Raw genomic sequence first — 12,781 nt, forward strand, 5'->3', positions numbered from 1 at the left:
GTTGTTTCTTATATAATTTGGTGATTTATATATGCTATTTTTTTCTCCTCATCTTGAATTAATAATATGCAATCTAAGGTGAAATCTTCTAAGTTTCTTAAGGTTCCTAATGGTATTAAGAATGCAAATTTAGCCTGAAAACATATTTAGAATTACTCAAATCTAATCAAATTTATAGTAAGTGTTGGGGCAACAATTTGTCTTTCTGTAAACGGAAGTAAAGATCCGACAATGTTTTGACGTCTTGCTTCTTTTCCGGTGATGAAACCTGTCTCGGACTCGTCGGGATTTCCTGCAAGAAAGACACTCCGATGCCTAAGTCAGTTACCAATGCGATCCCTTTTTTCTTCTTAAAATCTCATATTTATAGGATATAGTATACCCAACAGTTAGTTGGTTCAGTTAGGTCCTGAAAAGGAGGGAGGAGAATAACTGAATTTCCCTCCAAAAATACCAACTTTTAAAATGTCTCGCTCAAAGGTCAGAGGCGCGGACAGCCTCTGACCTACAGCTTCTGCCTTCGGAATATCCCTTTGTCTAAACGCTCCGCTTTGAATATCTGATAAATGAGGCAAGTATTTCCGGGCCGAACATTTTGGGCCCAACAGATGCCCCCTGGCCCAAGCTTTGAACAGATGTGGTATGTTAATCTGTTAGAATCTTGGGCCGACTCTTCAACACCAAAAGGTTCGCCTAAAGCCGTCATTCTCCGTAAATCGAGGTGATCCGCTGGTGCACGATCATTTGATTACCTGACAGGTTATACTTAATGCGTACACAGTTACCAAGTAAAACGTTTGGTTCAAAATTTCACCTCTCATTTAAATAGTTTTTATTTCAAAATATTTCTCATTCAGATTTCCAAACTTTGTTCCATCTTCCAAAGAGAAGCTTGAAAGAAAACCCTAGAGATTTCCTCCAGCTCAAACCTTCGTCAATCATCCCACTCGGTGTGATAATGTCTTCTCGTTCATCTCCCGACCCTGCGGATCGTGATGGATACAAAAATGCCTTCGAACGCATGCGCAAATCGTTCGACATTCCAGACAACGTGTCGGTGAGGATGCTCTCGGAGGCTGAGCTTCGAGAGTGGCGATTCAAGGATGTAGTGAAGCCTACTGAGATAGTCATGAGCTTGAGGCATATTGAATGGCTCCGCTTCCCTCTTCCAGCGTTGCTCGTTCAGATAATTTCAAACTCCGGGGCTCATATTTCGCAATTTCTTCCAAACGCCATTCAATCAATAGTCGGGGCCCAGATGATAGGGAGCCTTAGGAATGTCAATATTCAATCGGACGATATTTACGCGTGCTTCACCAAGTCTACAAACAAGGTGATAGAGGGAAAGCCTTGGAAAACTTTCTACCTCTCTCCCAAAAAGGATCGGACAATGTTTACCAATTTCGACAGCTCTCATCGAAATTGGGATAAATACTTCTTTGCTGTTGGAGGAGCATGGTACCCTGAGTACGTGCCTCAGGAAATTTTTCCTCTGGCCAGGGTGTTTATAAAAGGTGAGTCATGTTTTCCATTAATTTTAATGTGCATTAATTGTGTCTGGATGATTGTCGAGTATTTTAACTCTTTGTACTGCTGCTTTGGTTGTTCGTTCCAGATTTTTCTTGGCCTCAGGTCAACATGAGTTCTGAGCGACAGAGCATGCTGACAGAGAAGGGGCTTCTTCACGAATCCAAGGAGAACGCCATTAGTATCAGGGGTGTATTGAACTCCTACTGTATGCAGATTATGACTCGGCTCTGCTTCGTGGATCGGGTCGACCCTGGAGCTGTGCGGGTTAGATCGCAGAAGGGTGACATGACCCTAGGTAAGATTACTGCGGCATGCGCGAAGCAGCTGGGAGCTTTCCTGAAGAAATCTCCTCCTACTCCTTCAACTCTATCACTGACGAAAGCTGAATTTGAAAGGGCGTGCACTGAAACCTTCAACGCGTGTGCCAAGCGTCAAGGGGTCCCAGAGGGTAAAAAGAAGGAGGATTATGTACTGGCTACTGAGTCTTCTCCTGACAAGCCTGGCCTATCGCGCAGGTCTTCTCGCATCCAAGGGCGGTCGTCCACGCCTTCTGACGCCCTGCAAATCAAGCCTCTTAAGCAAGTACCTTTGCCTACGGATGCCTTGGGAAAAAGGAAGGATCGTGAGGAGTCCTCTTCCGAAGATTCGGACGACGGGAAGTACATTTCGTCGAAGCTTCGGATCCCGAAAGGCTCTGTCCCCACTCCTCAAGGATCTGCTTTAGCAATCCCCAAATTTTCCCCCGGTAAATTGCCAATGGGTCAGGCCCTATCGTTGTGTAAAAGGCCACGTGGATTTGCCCCTGCTGGGCATTTACCTGAGGCATCTTCTGTTACTCCTGCAATTGGATCTTCCTTGGTAGCAGGCTCAGAAGGGATGGTTCATGTAGAGGGCGCTTCCTCTTCTCCTTCCAAACTTCCAGCGGAGGCGACTAGAGATGGAGTTCCGGATGGCTTACCGTCGGAGGTGAAGTCGCCTGCAATCTGCGCGAAGTCGTCAGAGGCGTTGACCTCAGCTTCTGATTTACCCGAAGGGTCTGCTGTTGGCCATAAACGTGGCTCAGAGGGGAGACGCCCTTCCTCTGCTTCTCGTAAAAACAAGCTTCTAGAGGATGCTTTCGGGGAGGGTTCTGAATATGTGGATACCATTTCACTGCCAGTTGAGGCAAGTAAGGTCGTTGAGCCCGAATCTATCCCTGGGGGCCAGGAATCAGGGGCTGTTATGGCAACAAGTGTTGATAGTCTTGGTGTTGACGTTCCTTCATTGCTACCTACCGCTTCTGAGTTTCATCCAGGAGATGTCGCTGCTGTGTCCCCGAAGGGTATTGACTCTTTTGAATCTCCTAGTGCTTTCTTGGAACAGCTCACGTCTTCTGCCGTGCGGACGCCAGTGTATTTCCCCAGTGATTTGGGTGAGGATGACAGCTTGTTTGCGCGCCCTTCGAAGGCGTACTCTTCCGGCATGGGAACGGTTGCGTTGACGTCTGATAGCATTATGGTATCGACGTTAGCAGAAGGTGAGAAGCCAGTTGCCCCCGTTGCTTCTGCGGCTGTATCTGCAGGGGGAGAAGCAAGTGACAGAACAGGAGTAATGTCGGAATATGGCCCCTCTGCGTCTAACGAAGTGATGGAGGAAATGCTACGCATAAGCAGACCCCATCTACCTACAGAAGCAGTTGGGTCTTTAAGTGGACAAGGCGATTTGTTGCAGCAAGTATCGGACCACATCTGGATGGTGAGTAAATTACAGAAGTAGGCTCTTTTCGTATTGGGGTATATGTGTGTAATGTTATTTGTAATGGGCGTGATTGATTTGTCACAGAGCTATGTATGTGCTTCGGCTGCAAGGCGAGAGTATGCGGCGGCTATGCAGAATGGAACCAAATTGGCAGAGCAGATGGCGAAAGTAGAAGAGGAGCGGTCAGGGAGAAAGATGGCTGAAGCGAATCGAGATGTGCTGGTAGAGGCCATCAAGAGGCTAGAAGCAGAGTTGGCAGAGGCGAAAAAGAGGGTGACCGCGATGGAGGAGAAGCTGGTAAGCACTGTTGGGCTTGAAGTGGAGCGAGACAAACTGAAAGCTGATTTGGTGGATATGACCAATAAATGGATGGAGAAAAGTCAATTCTGCGTTCAGCATGAAGCTCGCATGGAAAAGCTTAGCAGTATGATGAGTGACCTTGACGAGGAGATTGTGTCGTTACAGACTGATAAGGAGACCTTAGAGAAGGAGAGAAAAGAGCTGGAGCAAAGGGTGAACAGTCTTGAGTCCTGCGCAGCGGAGGCCAAGAAGCAGAAGTTAGAAACTGAACTTCTATTTGGGAAGAAGTTGAAGGAAGCAGAAGAGGTACGTGACTCGTCTTTTGCTATGGTTGTAGAAAATTAATGGTCCCTTAAAACACGTGTGTTGATTACGTGATGTTTTTTTTTTATTATTATTTTTTTATTTTTTATTTTTTTATTTTTTATTTTTGCAGAGGGCAGTAGAGGCAGCTGTTGAAGCCACTAGGCAGCGTATTCGAGACCGAGAGATCACTGAACGCAAATTTGCGAGAATGGCAGAGGTAGACACTGCCAAGTATCTGGATTTGGCGTTACGTAACAAGAAGCAGACCCCAGAGGAGAAATGGGCAAAGCTGGAGATGTATTGCAAGAACGTCGATGTAAAGATAGGAGAGTATGACGTCGACAAGTATTTGAATGAACTTGGGGATTTGCAGATTTCTTATCCGCCATGTCATTTGGAGAAGTTGAAGCTGAGGGGCGATGCGCTGGGATCGATGTATAATGCCGAGGGGGAAGCCGTTGAAGATACTGTTGCCAACTTGGCTCCTGATGAAAAAGCATCAGGTTCTACCTCTGTAGCTGAGGGCAAGTCAGAGGGTGAAAGAGGTGCCATAGAATGAATGACGCACTTTCGTTCTGTGAACTTTTGTCATTAGCTTCTGTATACAAATTCTTTGGGCTCTTCAGGCCGTTAGTTTAGAATTGATTGTAATAGAACATATTGTTAATACAAGTAGAACTTTGTTCCCTTTAGTTGCTTTGGCGTGTGCACTGTATGGGTTTGATGTCATTTAGGGCTTAATTGAACGTGTGTTGACAGGTGTATGTTGTATGACGTATTTGGATCAGGAGCTTCATAGATCTTTTAGGCCTTTGCGTGCGAAATACAGCGAAAGATTATACAGATGGTGGGAGAGGATGCCCAGTTAAGTATTGAATAATTGTGCCATCTTTGTGTTTTGGTGATGGGTTGGGTCTGACAACAATGTCGTTGCAGGTGAGCACCGTGAGTGGACGAATGTTCCCTTTTTAAGGAGAATCTTTGACAACCCACAGTGGCTTTACTCAACGTGGGCTCTGGAAGAGCTTATCAGAAGTGGCATCCCGTACTATATATCTTGTGAACGCTACGGGCTAGGCTATCCGAAGCTAGAAAATGCGATGTCAGAGTACATACGACGTATCGAATGGGATTAATTATGGACAAGAGAATAGAGCAATTATAAAGTCAGGGGTGGATATTGCCATTAATGTAATATAACTTATAAATAACAACTTCTGATGTATTGCTATTTTTTATAAATAACTTATAAATATCGACTTTTGATTCCACGCTTTGCATTTGTCAATTGAAGTTATTGCACAAATATTGAGAGAGGAATTGAGTAAAGGTGTGTTTGTGTCCCCGCACTTAGCATCTGTTAATTTAGGTTGCTGTGATAGTTGTGTCTTACGCCCGCGATGTGAGCAATATTGCTGGGGGGTGCACCTCCTTACGTATGTGTAGTAGTTGTAGTGGTCTTGTTCGGGTCTGGTCATGCCCCTAGGGATGGAAACTTTCCCATTAGATCAAAGGGGTTGACATGACCCGGACCGAGTGCGGAGGTCATAGCGTAGGGCACCGAAGCAGATGCAAAAAAGGTCAAGATTGTGGGGCGGTTATCTTTCCAGTGCACTCATACCGTGTCGCGTGGTGGGGGGGAGCTTAGGCTTCCGTGCATCCTGTCAGAGGCACTCATTGTGCAGGATATGGGTGCGATTGCGGGACAAGTTCCTCCCGGCCTTGGATTGCCAAACCAGTTTGTGTACATTGAAGAGGAATCCCAATCATGACAGCAGGTGGTTCTGCTGTGATAGTCAGGGCAGATTAGACGGCTGGAGGCGCTCCTCTTATGCGAGTAAGAGGGTAGGGTTTGCAGTGCGCCTCCGTTGGTCGGCCAAATCAGCATAGTCAGGGCAGATTAGACTGCAAAATGGCTGGCCGTAGTTCCCTGTGAGCTTAGTCAAGTCAGATTAGAATGCGGTACAAAATCCAGTGAAGCGTGCACGCAGAAGCGGTAGGATCTTGTACATATGCTGTGTGTAGTGGCCTTGTTGCCATGAACTGTTGAGATTCAGTCTGGTTCCAACGTGCAGGGTGCGCACCTTGCTATTTTTTATCATCGCTTTTTGTTTACTGAAGCGTAGGCATGTGTTTTGAGATGCAAGTCATGCGGTGTATTTGGTGGCGATTTGATGCATTAGATGACTGTTTATTTATAGCCATTGTGGTAGGTGGTTTTTGAGTACACGTGATTAACATTACAAAGTTAGGTGAGGATATAATTGAGGAACCCCCTTGAGAAAAAAGTGAATTACCACGTGTCGGACTTAGTGTAATGTGGCTGAAAATAACGTCAAAGAATTGAATACATAAGAGAAATTTAAAAGCATGTGAAAAAATGGAAAGTTGTTGTATTACTTTTTGAATTGCACAGTACAGCTATTAGCAATAGTATTGCTTTAAAGACATTGAATTCCAAGTACGGGGTACGATTTTCCCACTACGTACATTCTTTAGAGTGTAAGACCCTCTGCCTAATACTTTGATGATTTGGAAAGGCCCTTCCCAGTTAGGCTCTAGCTTCTTTTTGTTGCCAGTGGCCTTACGCAGAACCCAATCTCCCTCTTGAAATGTGCGTAATTGGACCCTTTTGTTGTAGTAGCGTTCTGCTACCTTCTGATAATTTTCCAGTCTCATTTGGGCCATTGTACGTGTTTCTTCTAGAAGGTCTAGGTTGTGCAGTAATTGAATGGTGTTCGTTGTTGGATCAGATGCAATCTCTGTCCGAAGTGTAGGCAGACCGACTTCTGTTGGGATGATAGCTTCTGTTCCATAAACCATGGCATAGGGAGACTCCCCCGTGGAGGATCTTTTTGTTGTTCTATAAGCCCATAACACTTTCGGTAGTTCTTCTACCCATGCTCCTTTTTTGTCTTCCAAATTCTTCTTAATGTTGGCAAAGATGACTTTGTTGGAAGCTTCTGCTTGACCATTACCCTGCGGGTAAGTAACAGAGGCGAAGCTTAGCTTGATCTTGTACGTGTCGCATAGTTCCTGTACCCTTGCATTTTGGAATGGAGTGCCGTTGTCGACGACTATCTCCCAGGGTATTCCAAATTGACATATAATATGTTTCCAGATGAAGGACATAGTGTCTGTTTTGTTGACCGTGACGTACGCCTCTGCCACAACCCATTTTGTGAAGTAATCAGTGGCTACAAGAGCATATCGTTTTCCACCAACGGCCTTAGGAAGTTCACCTACTACATCCATTCCCCATTTTGCAAAAGGCCAAGGTGCAACAATGGAGTGTAGGGTTTGAGCAGGTTGATGGATGGTGGGTGCAAATCGTTGGCATTTGTCACATTTCTTAGCATAATCTCGTGCCTCTGTCATCATGTACGGCCAGTAATATCCTGCTGTAAGCGCTTTGTGTGCCAAGCTTCGTCCCCCTGTGTGATTTCCGCATGCCCCCTCATGTATTTCTTCTAACAATTTTTTAGCTTCTGATGGGCACAAACATCGCAGATACGGGCCATTGAAGGATTTTCGGTACAACGTGCCATGGATCATGGAATAGCGTTGTGCCCGAAGGCGCAGAAGTTTTGCATCTTTCGGATTAGGTGGGAGCTCGGAGGTGGTCAAGTACTTGATGATCGGATCTATCCAGCATTCGGGTTCGGATGAGGTGGAACAGACTTCCATATCTTTGCTTGATCGACTAAAAGATATGGAGGATTGGCGTGTGCACGCTCCCGCAGAAGCTAATTTGGCAAGGGCATCGGCCTTCTGATTTTGCTCCCGAGGTACTTGTGTGAGGTCGAACTGGCGAAAGTGCGACCGTAAAATGGTTGCCTTCCGTAGGAGGCTAGCCAGATGGGGTGCTTTGGTATCGAAATTCCCAGCCACTTGCTCTATCATAAGCTGCGAGTCGCCTCTGACGTTTAGACGCTGGATTCCCATTTCGCGTGCGAGTTCCAAACCATAGATCAGTGCCTCATATTCTGCTTCATTGTTCGTCGTGGGTTGCTCTAAACGAATGGCTTCTTCGATTTTTAGGCCCGAGGGAGCTTCTAATACGACGCCAATACCAGCCCCTTGGGAATTGGATGCTCCGTCAGTGTGCATTGTCCACAACCATTGATCTTCTGATTCTAGTAATTCTGGCAGGGCATCAGGAGTGAACGACTGAATTTCAACCAGGAAGTCAGCGAGTACCTGCCCCTTTTTAGCTTTTCGCGGTAAAAACTGAATATCGTATGTCCCAAGCTCTATAGCCCATTTAGATAACCTTCCAGAAAGGTCGGGCTTGCTCAGCACCTGCTTTAATGGATAGTCCGTATATACGATGATTGTGTGGCTTTCAAAGTATTGTCGTAGCTTCTTTTTGGCCGTGAGGAGTGCGAGTGCCAATTTTTCCATCATGCTGTATCGGGTTTCAGCATCTAACAACATCTTGCTGCAGTAGAACACTGGCCTCTGATGATTGGCTTCTTCTCGAAAAAGAACGGAACTTACAGCGAATTTTGAGACAGACAAATATAAGAATAAATCTTCATCAGCAATAGGTGAACTCAATATAGGAGGAGAGCTCAAGTAAGTCTTCAATTCACCCAATGCTTTTTGCTGTTCTGGTCCCCAGGAGGTGTTGGTGGACTTCTTTATGCACTGCAAGAAGGGCTGGCAGCGGTCTGACATTCGTGATATGAATCGACTTAATGCTACTATCTTGCCGGCTAGAGCCTGTATGTCTCTGATGGTTCGGGGTTCCTTAATTTCTGAGAGGGACACAATCTGAGTTGGGTTCGCCTCGATGCCCCTCTGACTGACGATGTATCCCAAGAACTGTCCGGAGGATACCCCGAAGACACATTTTGTGGGGTTTAACTTCATTTTATAAGCATCAAGGATGTCGAAACATTCCGTCAAGTCGTCTATATGTGAAGAGCTTTGTTTGGACTTGACGACCATATCGTCAATATAAACCTCCATATTTCTCCCGAGCAATGAGGAAAATATCTTGTGCATCAACCTCTGATATGTCGCGCCTGCATTCTTTAGACCGAATGGCATAACTTTGTAGCAGTATAAACCATCTTCCGTTACGAATGCTGTATGAATCCTATCCTCTGATTTCATGGGGATCTGGTTGTAGCCAGAGTAGGCGTCGAGGAAGCTCATTCTTTCATATCCTGCCGTGGCGTCTATCATCTGATCGATTTTTGGTAGAGGGTAGCTATCTTTGGGACAGGCTTTGTTTAGATTTGTGTAGTCTATACATACTCTCTTTTTCCCATTCTTCTTTGGGACCACGACGGGGTTGGCAAGCCAACTGGGGTATAAACATTCTTCGATTGCCCCCGTGCTCAGGAGCCGTTGGACTTCCTCTTGTATGACTCGATTGACCTCTGGAGCGAATCTCCTCTGCTTCTGCTTGACGGGTGGGAAGTAGGTGGAGATATTCAAGCTGTGGCTCATAACAGAAGGGTCTATTCCGGGTATGTCGTGTGGCGTCCAGGCAAAAGTTCTCATTCTGGTTTGGAGAAACCGTACGAGGGTCTGCCTCTCATCTTGTGAGAGCTTGGCACTGACCAGGACTGCTTTTGAAGGGTCGGCGTCATCCAGAACCACTTGTTCTAAGGTATCTAGCGTAACTTGGGGCTTTTCTTGGTCTTCTGCTAGATTGATTCCTTTTAGGCACGCGGGTAGGTACTGCTGTAATTGCTATTTGTCAGGAGAGTCCTCATGGGAGGCAGAGGCAGAGCTACTTATTTCTTTTAAGGTAAGGAAGCACTTTTTGGCTTGCTTCTGGCAGCCTTTGATATCGACGGTGTATCGGCCATTGAGCGATTGGCATCGCATCACCTGATGTAGCGTGGAGACTACCCCCCGCATTCGGTGGATCCAACCCCTCCCCATGATGGCGTTGTAGCTCGTGGCGGAGTCTATAATAAGGAAGTCTACTGGCAAGGTGCGTTCTGCAGCTACCACAGTTAACCGAACGACGCCCTTTGGATAGACTCTCTGGCTGTTGAAACCCAAAACGGGCATGGTGGAGGGTCGGATCTGATTCTCCTCTAGTCCCATTTTCTGGTAGGCTTCCCAGAAGAGGATGTCGACCCCACTGCCCCCATCGATCAGAACTCTGCCCAGCTGGCAGTGGTCAACTTGTAAGGAAATGACGAGTGGATCGTCATGAGGCAGGTGGACGCCCTTCAGGTCTTCGTTAGTGAAGGTAATAGCAGAGGCTGTGTAGCTTCTTTCTTCTGAAGTGACGAGATTGACCACGTGGCCTAATGATTTGTACCGCTTCACTCGTTCTTCCATCCTTTTATGGATTTTAATTGCATGGTCTTGATTATCGGTGGATTCTACGATTCCGTGGATCATAGGGACTTGTTTAAGAGGCTCCAGGGTGCTGTCAGAGGCTGTGTGTACGGGGTCTGACGCCTGCGGAGTGGGGGCAGAAGCTGTGTTCTGCCGCGAGGCGCCTGGTCTGTCTGTCTCCTTGATGTATTGGGTAAGCCGCCCACTCCTCATGAGGGCTTGGATCTGATTGTTCAGATTGTGACATTCAGCGATCGTATGACCGTGATCTTTGTGGAAGAGACAGTATTTGCTTTTATCCCTTCTGTCAGATGGAGTGTTAATTTTGTAGGGCTCTCGCCAGATAGGCCTATCTTTATTCTCTTCATAAATGACTTCTTGCGGGACGGTGTATTCGAAGGATGGGTACCGCGATGGCTGACGATCTTGCCTAGGCCTTTTGCCTTCCTTCGTATGATCCGTTTGGTTCCGCTTCCTCTTGTCATCCCTGACAGGTGGTGGAGGGTTATTCGCTGGGGGAGCAGAGATAAGTGCAGTCTTCTTCTGCGCGCGCTCTCGAAATTCTAATACTCTGAAGACGCCCTCGGCTCGGGTCTGCACGTCTGCCATATCATATGGTGGTGTCATAGTGAGATTCTCATGCAAGAGTGACCCCACTTGCAAGCTCTTGACGAAGAGATTTGCTGCGGTGAGTGGGTCGACGTCGTGGATTTGATGCACGAGGTCAATGAAACGCTGTAAGTATGCCTTTGGGTGTTCATTCTCCCCTTGTTCGATTCGATAGAGATCGGCCATTGTTCTGGGAGCCTCTCGGTTCGCGCTGTATTGCTGTAAGAAGGATCGTCGGAGATCACTAAAGCTGTTGAGTGATCCGGCTTTTAATTGTCGGAACCATAGTAGAGCCGGCCCGGAGAAAGTCGTGGAAAAGACTTTGCATTGTATGGCTTCGTTATTAGCTTCTAACGCCATCTTCTGTTGAAATTGAAATAGGTGGTTTAATGGGTCTCCCTTTCCGTTGAACGCAGGCAGGGAAGGGATGGCGAAGTCCCGAGGTTTTGGCTCATTCAGAATCCATTCCGAAAAAGGCGATTTTTCAGTGGTTCTTGATACAAGATCCAGATGTTCGGTGGCGTAGGCGGATCGTCCATCTGTGAACTTCTGCATCATTTCCCTCATCATGTCCTGTTTCCAACTGTCCAAGAAACAGATCGAGGGAACACAACCTTCTGAGGGAGAATCGTGTGCGACATGAGGTATGGTGCGTTGAGGCCGGACGTCTGTTGTTGGCTGAGCGGGTCCAGTGTGTTCTGCCTCGGCCCGCCCATGCGCGCCAGAGGTTGGGGCTTGTTGCCCGTCGGTCCCAGAGGATGGGGGGATGGCTTGGGACTGCCCGTTACCTGGGTTCATGTTGTGAGGTGGGGAATTGACACGGTCGACTAGAACGTCAGATCTGTCGGAATCAAGATTCTCACGGGCTTGGGTGTTGCGAGTTGTGTCAGTGGACCTGCGGAGCTCAGCAATCTCTGCTTCGAGCCTGGCTTGGGCTTCGGTTAATGTCTTGATTGCCTCGTCGGACCGCTGCTGGCTTGCTTCCAGTAGACGACACATTCTCTCGATCTGGTCGCTCATGTCTGCCGGAGGGACGTTCTGTACAACCGGGCCCGAAACTCCGTTGCCTTTGGGTGGCATGACTTCTGAATTTGCAGTGGATCTTGATTTCTTGGTTCGACGACGTGGCTAAGGCCGAAACGTTTATCGATTCCCACAGACGGCGCCAATTGTTGGGGCAACAATTTGTCTTTCTGTAAACGGAAGTAAAGATCCGACAATGTTTTGACGTCTTGCTTCTTTTCCGGTGATGAAACCTGTCTCGGACTCGTCGGGATTTCCTGCAAGAAAGACACTCCGATGCCTAAGTCAGTTACCAATGCGATCCCTTTTTTCTTCTTAAAATCTCATATTTATAGGATATAGTATACTCAACAGTTAGTTGGTTCAGTTAGGTCCTGAAAAGGAGGGAGGAGAATAACTGAATTTCCCTCCAAAAATACCAACTTTTAAAATGTCTCGCTCAAAGGTCAGAGGCGCGGACAGCCTCTGACCTACAGCTTCTGCCTTCGGAATATCCCTTTGTCTAAACGCTCCACTTTGAATATCTGATAAATGAGGCAAGTATTTCCGGGCCGAACATTTTGGGCCCAACAGTAAGGTAAAAGTACAACTCGATGCATAAATAAATGACTATGGTAAATGTTTAGATATCCGATTCCTTTACTTAATTTTGAAAATGAGTACAAAAATATTAATATATATTATTACACTTTCAAATTTTCTATGTAATCATAAATTATATTTAATTTATGTAACTCATATTATATTTTATTAATTTTTTTCTTTTACCCTACAAGGTTAAAATAGTAAGACAATATATAAAATCAAATATGGATTGAACTTTTTTGATAACGTAGGATCGTGAAATAAGCATATCTTATAACATAGTCATATCTAAATAGTATTATTTGCATCAGAACCAGTACCGGCCTCACCTTAAGGCAGGTGAGGCAATTGCCTAAAGCCTCCAAATATAAGAGGTCTCATC

General features: G+C 46.3%; 3 protein-coding genes across 3 annotated transcripts; 1 reads left to right on the forward strand and 2 right to left on the reverse strand.

Moving 5' to 3' along the window:
* The first annotated feature begins 566 nt into the window (after positions 1–566).
* Positions 567–6,378, forward strand: LOC133812987 (uncharacterized). Its single transcript, XM_062246839.1, has 7 exons — positions 567–711; positions 858–1,514; positions 1,616–3,264; positions 3,352–3,873; positions 4,004–4,418; positions 4,633–4,737; positions 4,810–6,378. The coding sequence occupies exons 1-7, from the start codon at positions 567–569 to the stop codon at positions 5,007–5,009; spliced, it is 3,693 nt and encodes a 1,230-aa protein (XP_062102823.1). The 3' UTR covers positions 5,010–6,378.
* Positions 5,703–9,387, reverse strand: LOC133812988 (uncharacterized). The gene is made up of 2 exons (XM_062246840.1): positions 6,462–9,387; positions 5,703–5,803 (listed from the first exon to the last, which is right to left on the reverse strand). Exons 1-2 carry the CDS (start codon positions 9,385–9,387, stop codon positions 5,703–5,705), a joined length of 3,027 nt encoding a protein of 1,008 aa, XP_062102824.1.
* Positions 9,388–9,579: 192 nt separating this feature from the next.
* Positions 9,580–11,871, reverse strand: LOC133812989 (uncharacterized). Its single transcript, XM_062246841.1, has one exon. The coding sequence runs from the start codon at positions 11,869–11,871 to the stop codon at positions 9,580–9,582; it is 2,292 nt and encodes a 763-aa protein (XP_062102825.1).
* Between the last annotated feature and the right edge of the window lie 910 nt (positions 11,872–12,781).

This window comes from Humulus lupulus, chromosome 1, assembly GCF_963169125.1.
Source record: "Humulus lupulus chromosome 1, drHumLupu1.1, whole genome shotgun sequence".
NCBI classification, from domain to species: domain Eukaryota; kingdom Viridiplantae; phylum Streptophyta; class Magnoliopsida; order Rosales; family Cannabaceae; genus Humulus; species Humulus lupulus.

Bases quoted from the DNA above. Each gene is read 5' to 3' on its own strand.
- LOC133812987 (XM_062246839.1), top strand. From the start codon at position 567: ATGAGGCAAGTATTTCCGGGCCGAACATTTTGGGCCCAACAGATGCCC. The intron at 712-857 runs GTAAATCGAGGT...TTTCTCATTCAG, and splicing joins GCCTAAAGCCGTCATTCTCC to ATTTCCAAACTTTGTTCCAT. The intron at 4,738-4,809 runs GTTAAGTATTGA...ATGTCGTTGCAG, and splicing joins ATGGTGGGAGAGGATGCCCA to GTGAGCACCGTGAGTGGACG.
- LOC133812988 (XM_062246840.1), bottom strand. From the start codon at position 9,387: ATGAGAACTTTTGCCTGGACGCCACACGACATACCCGGAATAGACCCT. The intron at 5,804-6,461 runs GTAAGGCCACTG...CTAAGCTCACAG, and splicing joins AGAGGGAGATTGGGTTCTGC to GGAACTACGGCCAGCCATTT.
- LOC133812989 (XM_062246841.1), bottom strand. From the start codon at position 11,871: ATGCCACCCAAAGGCAACGGAGTTTCGGGCCCGGTTGTACAGAACGTC.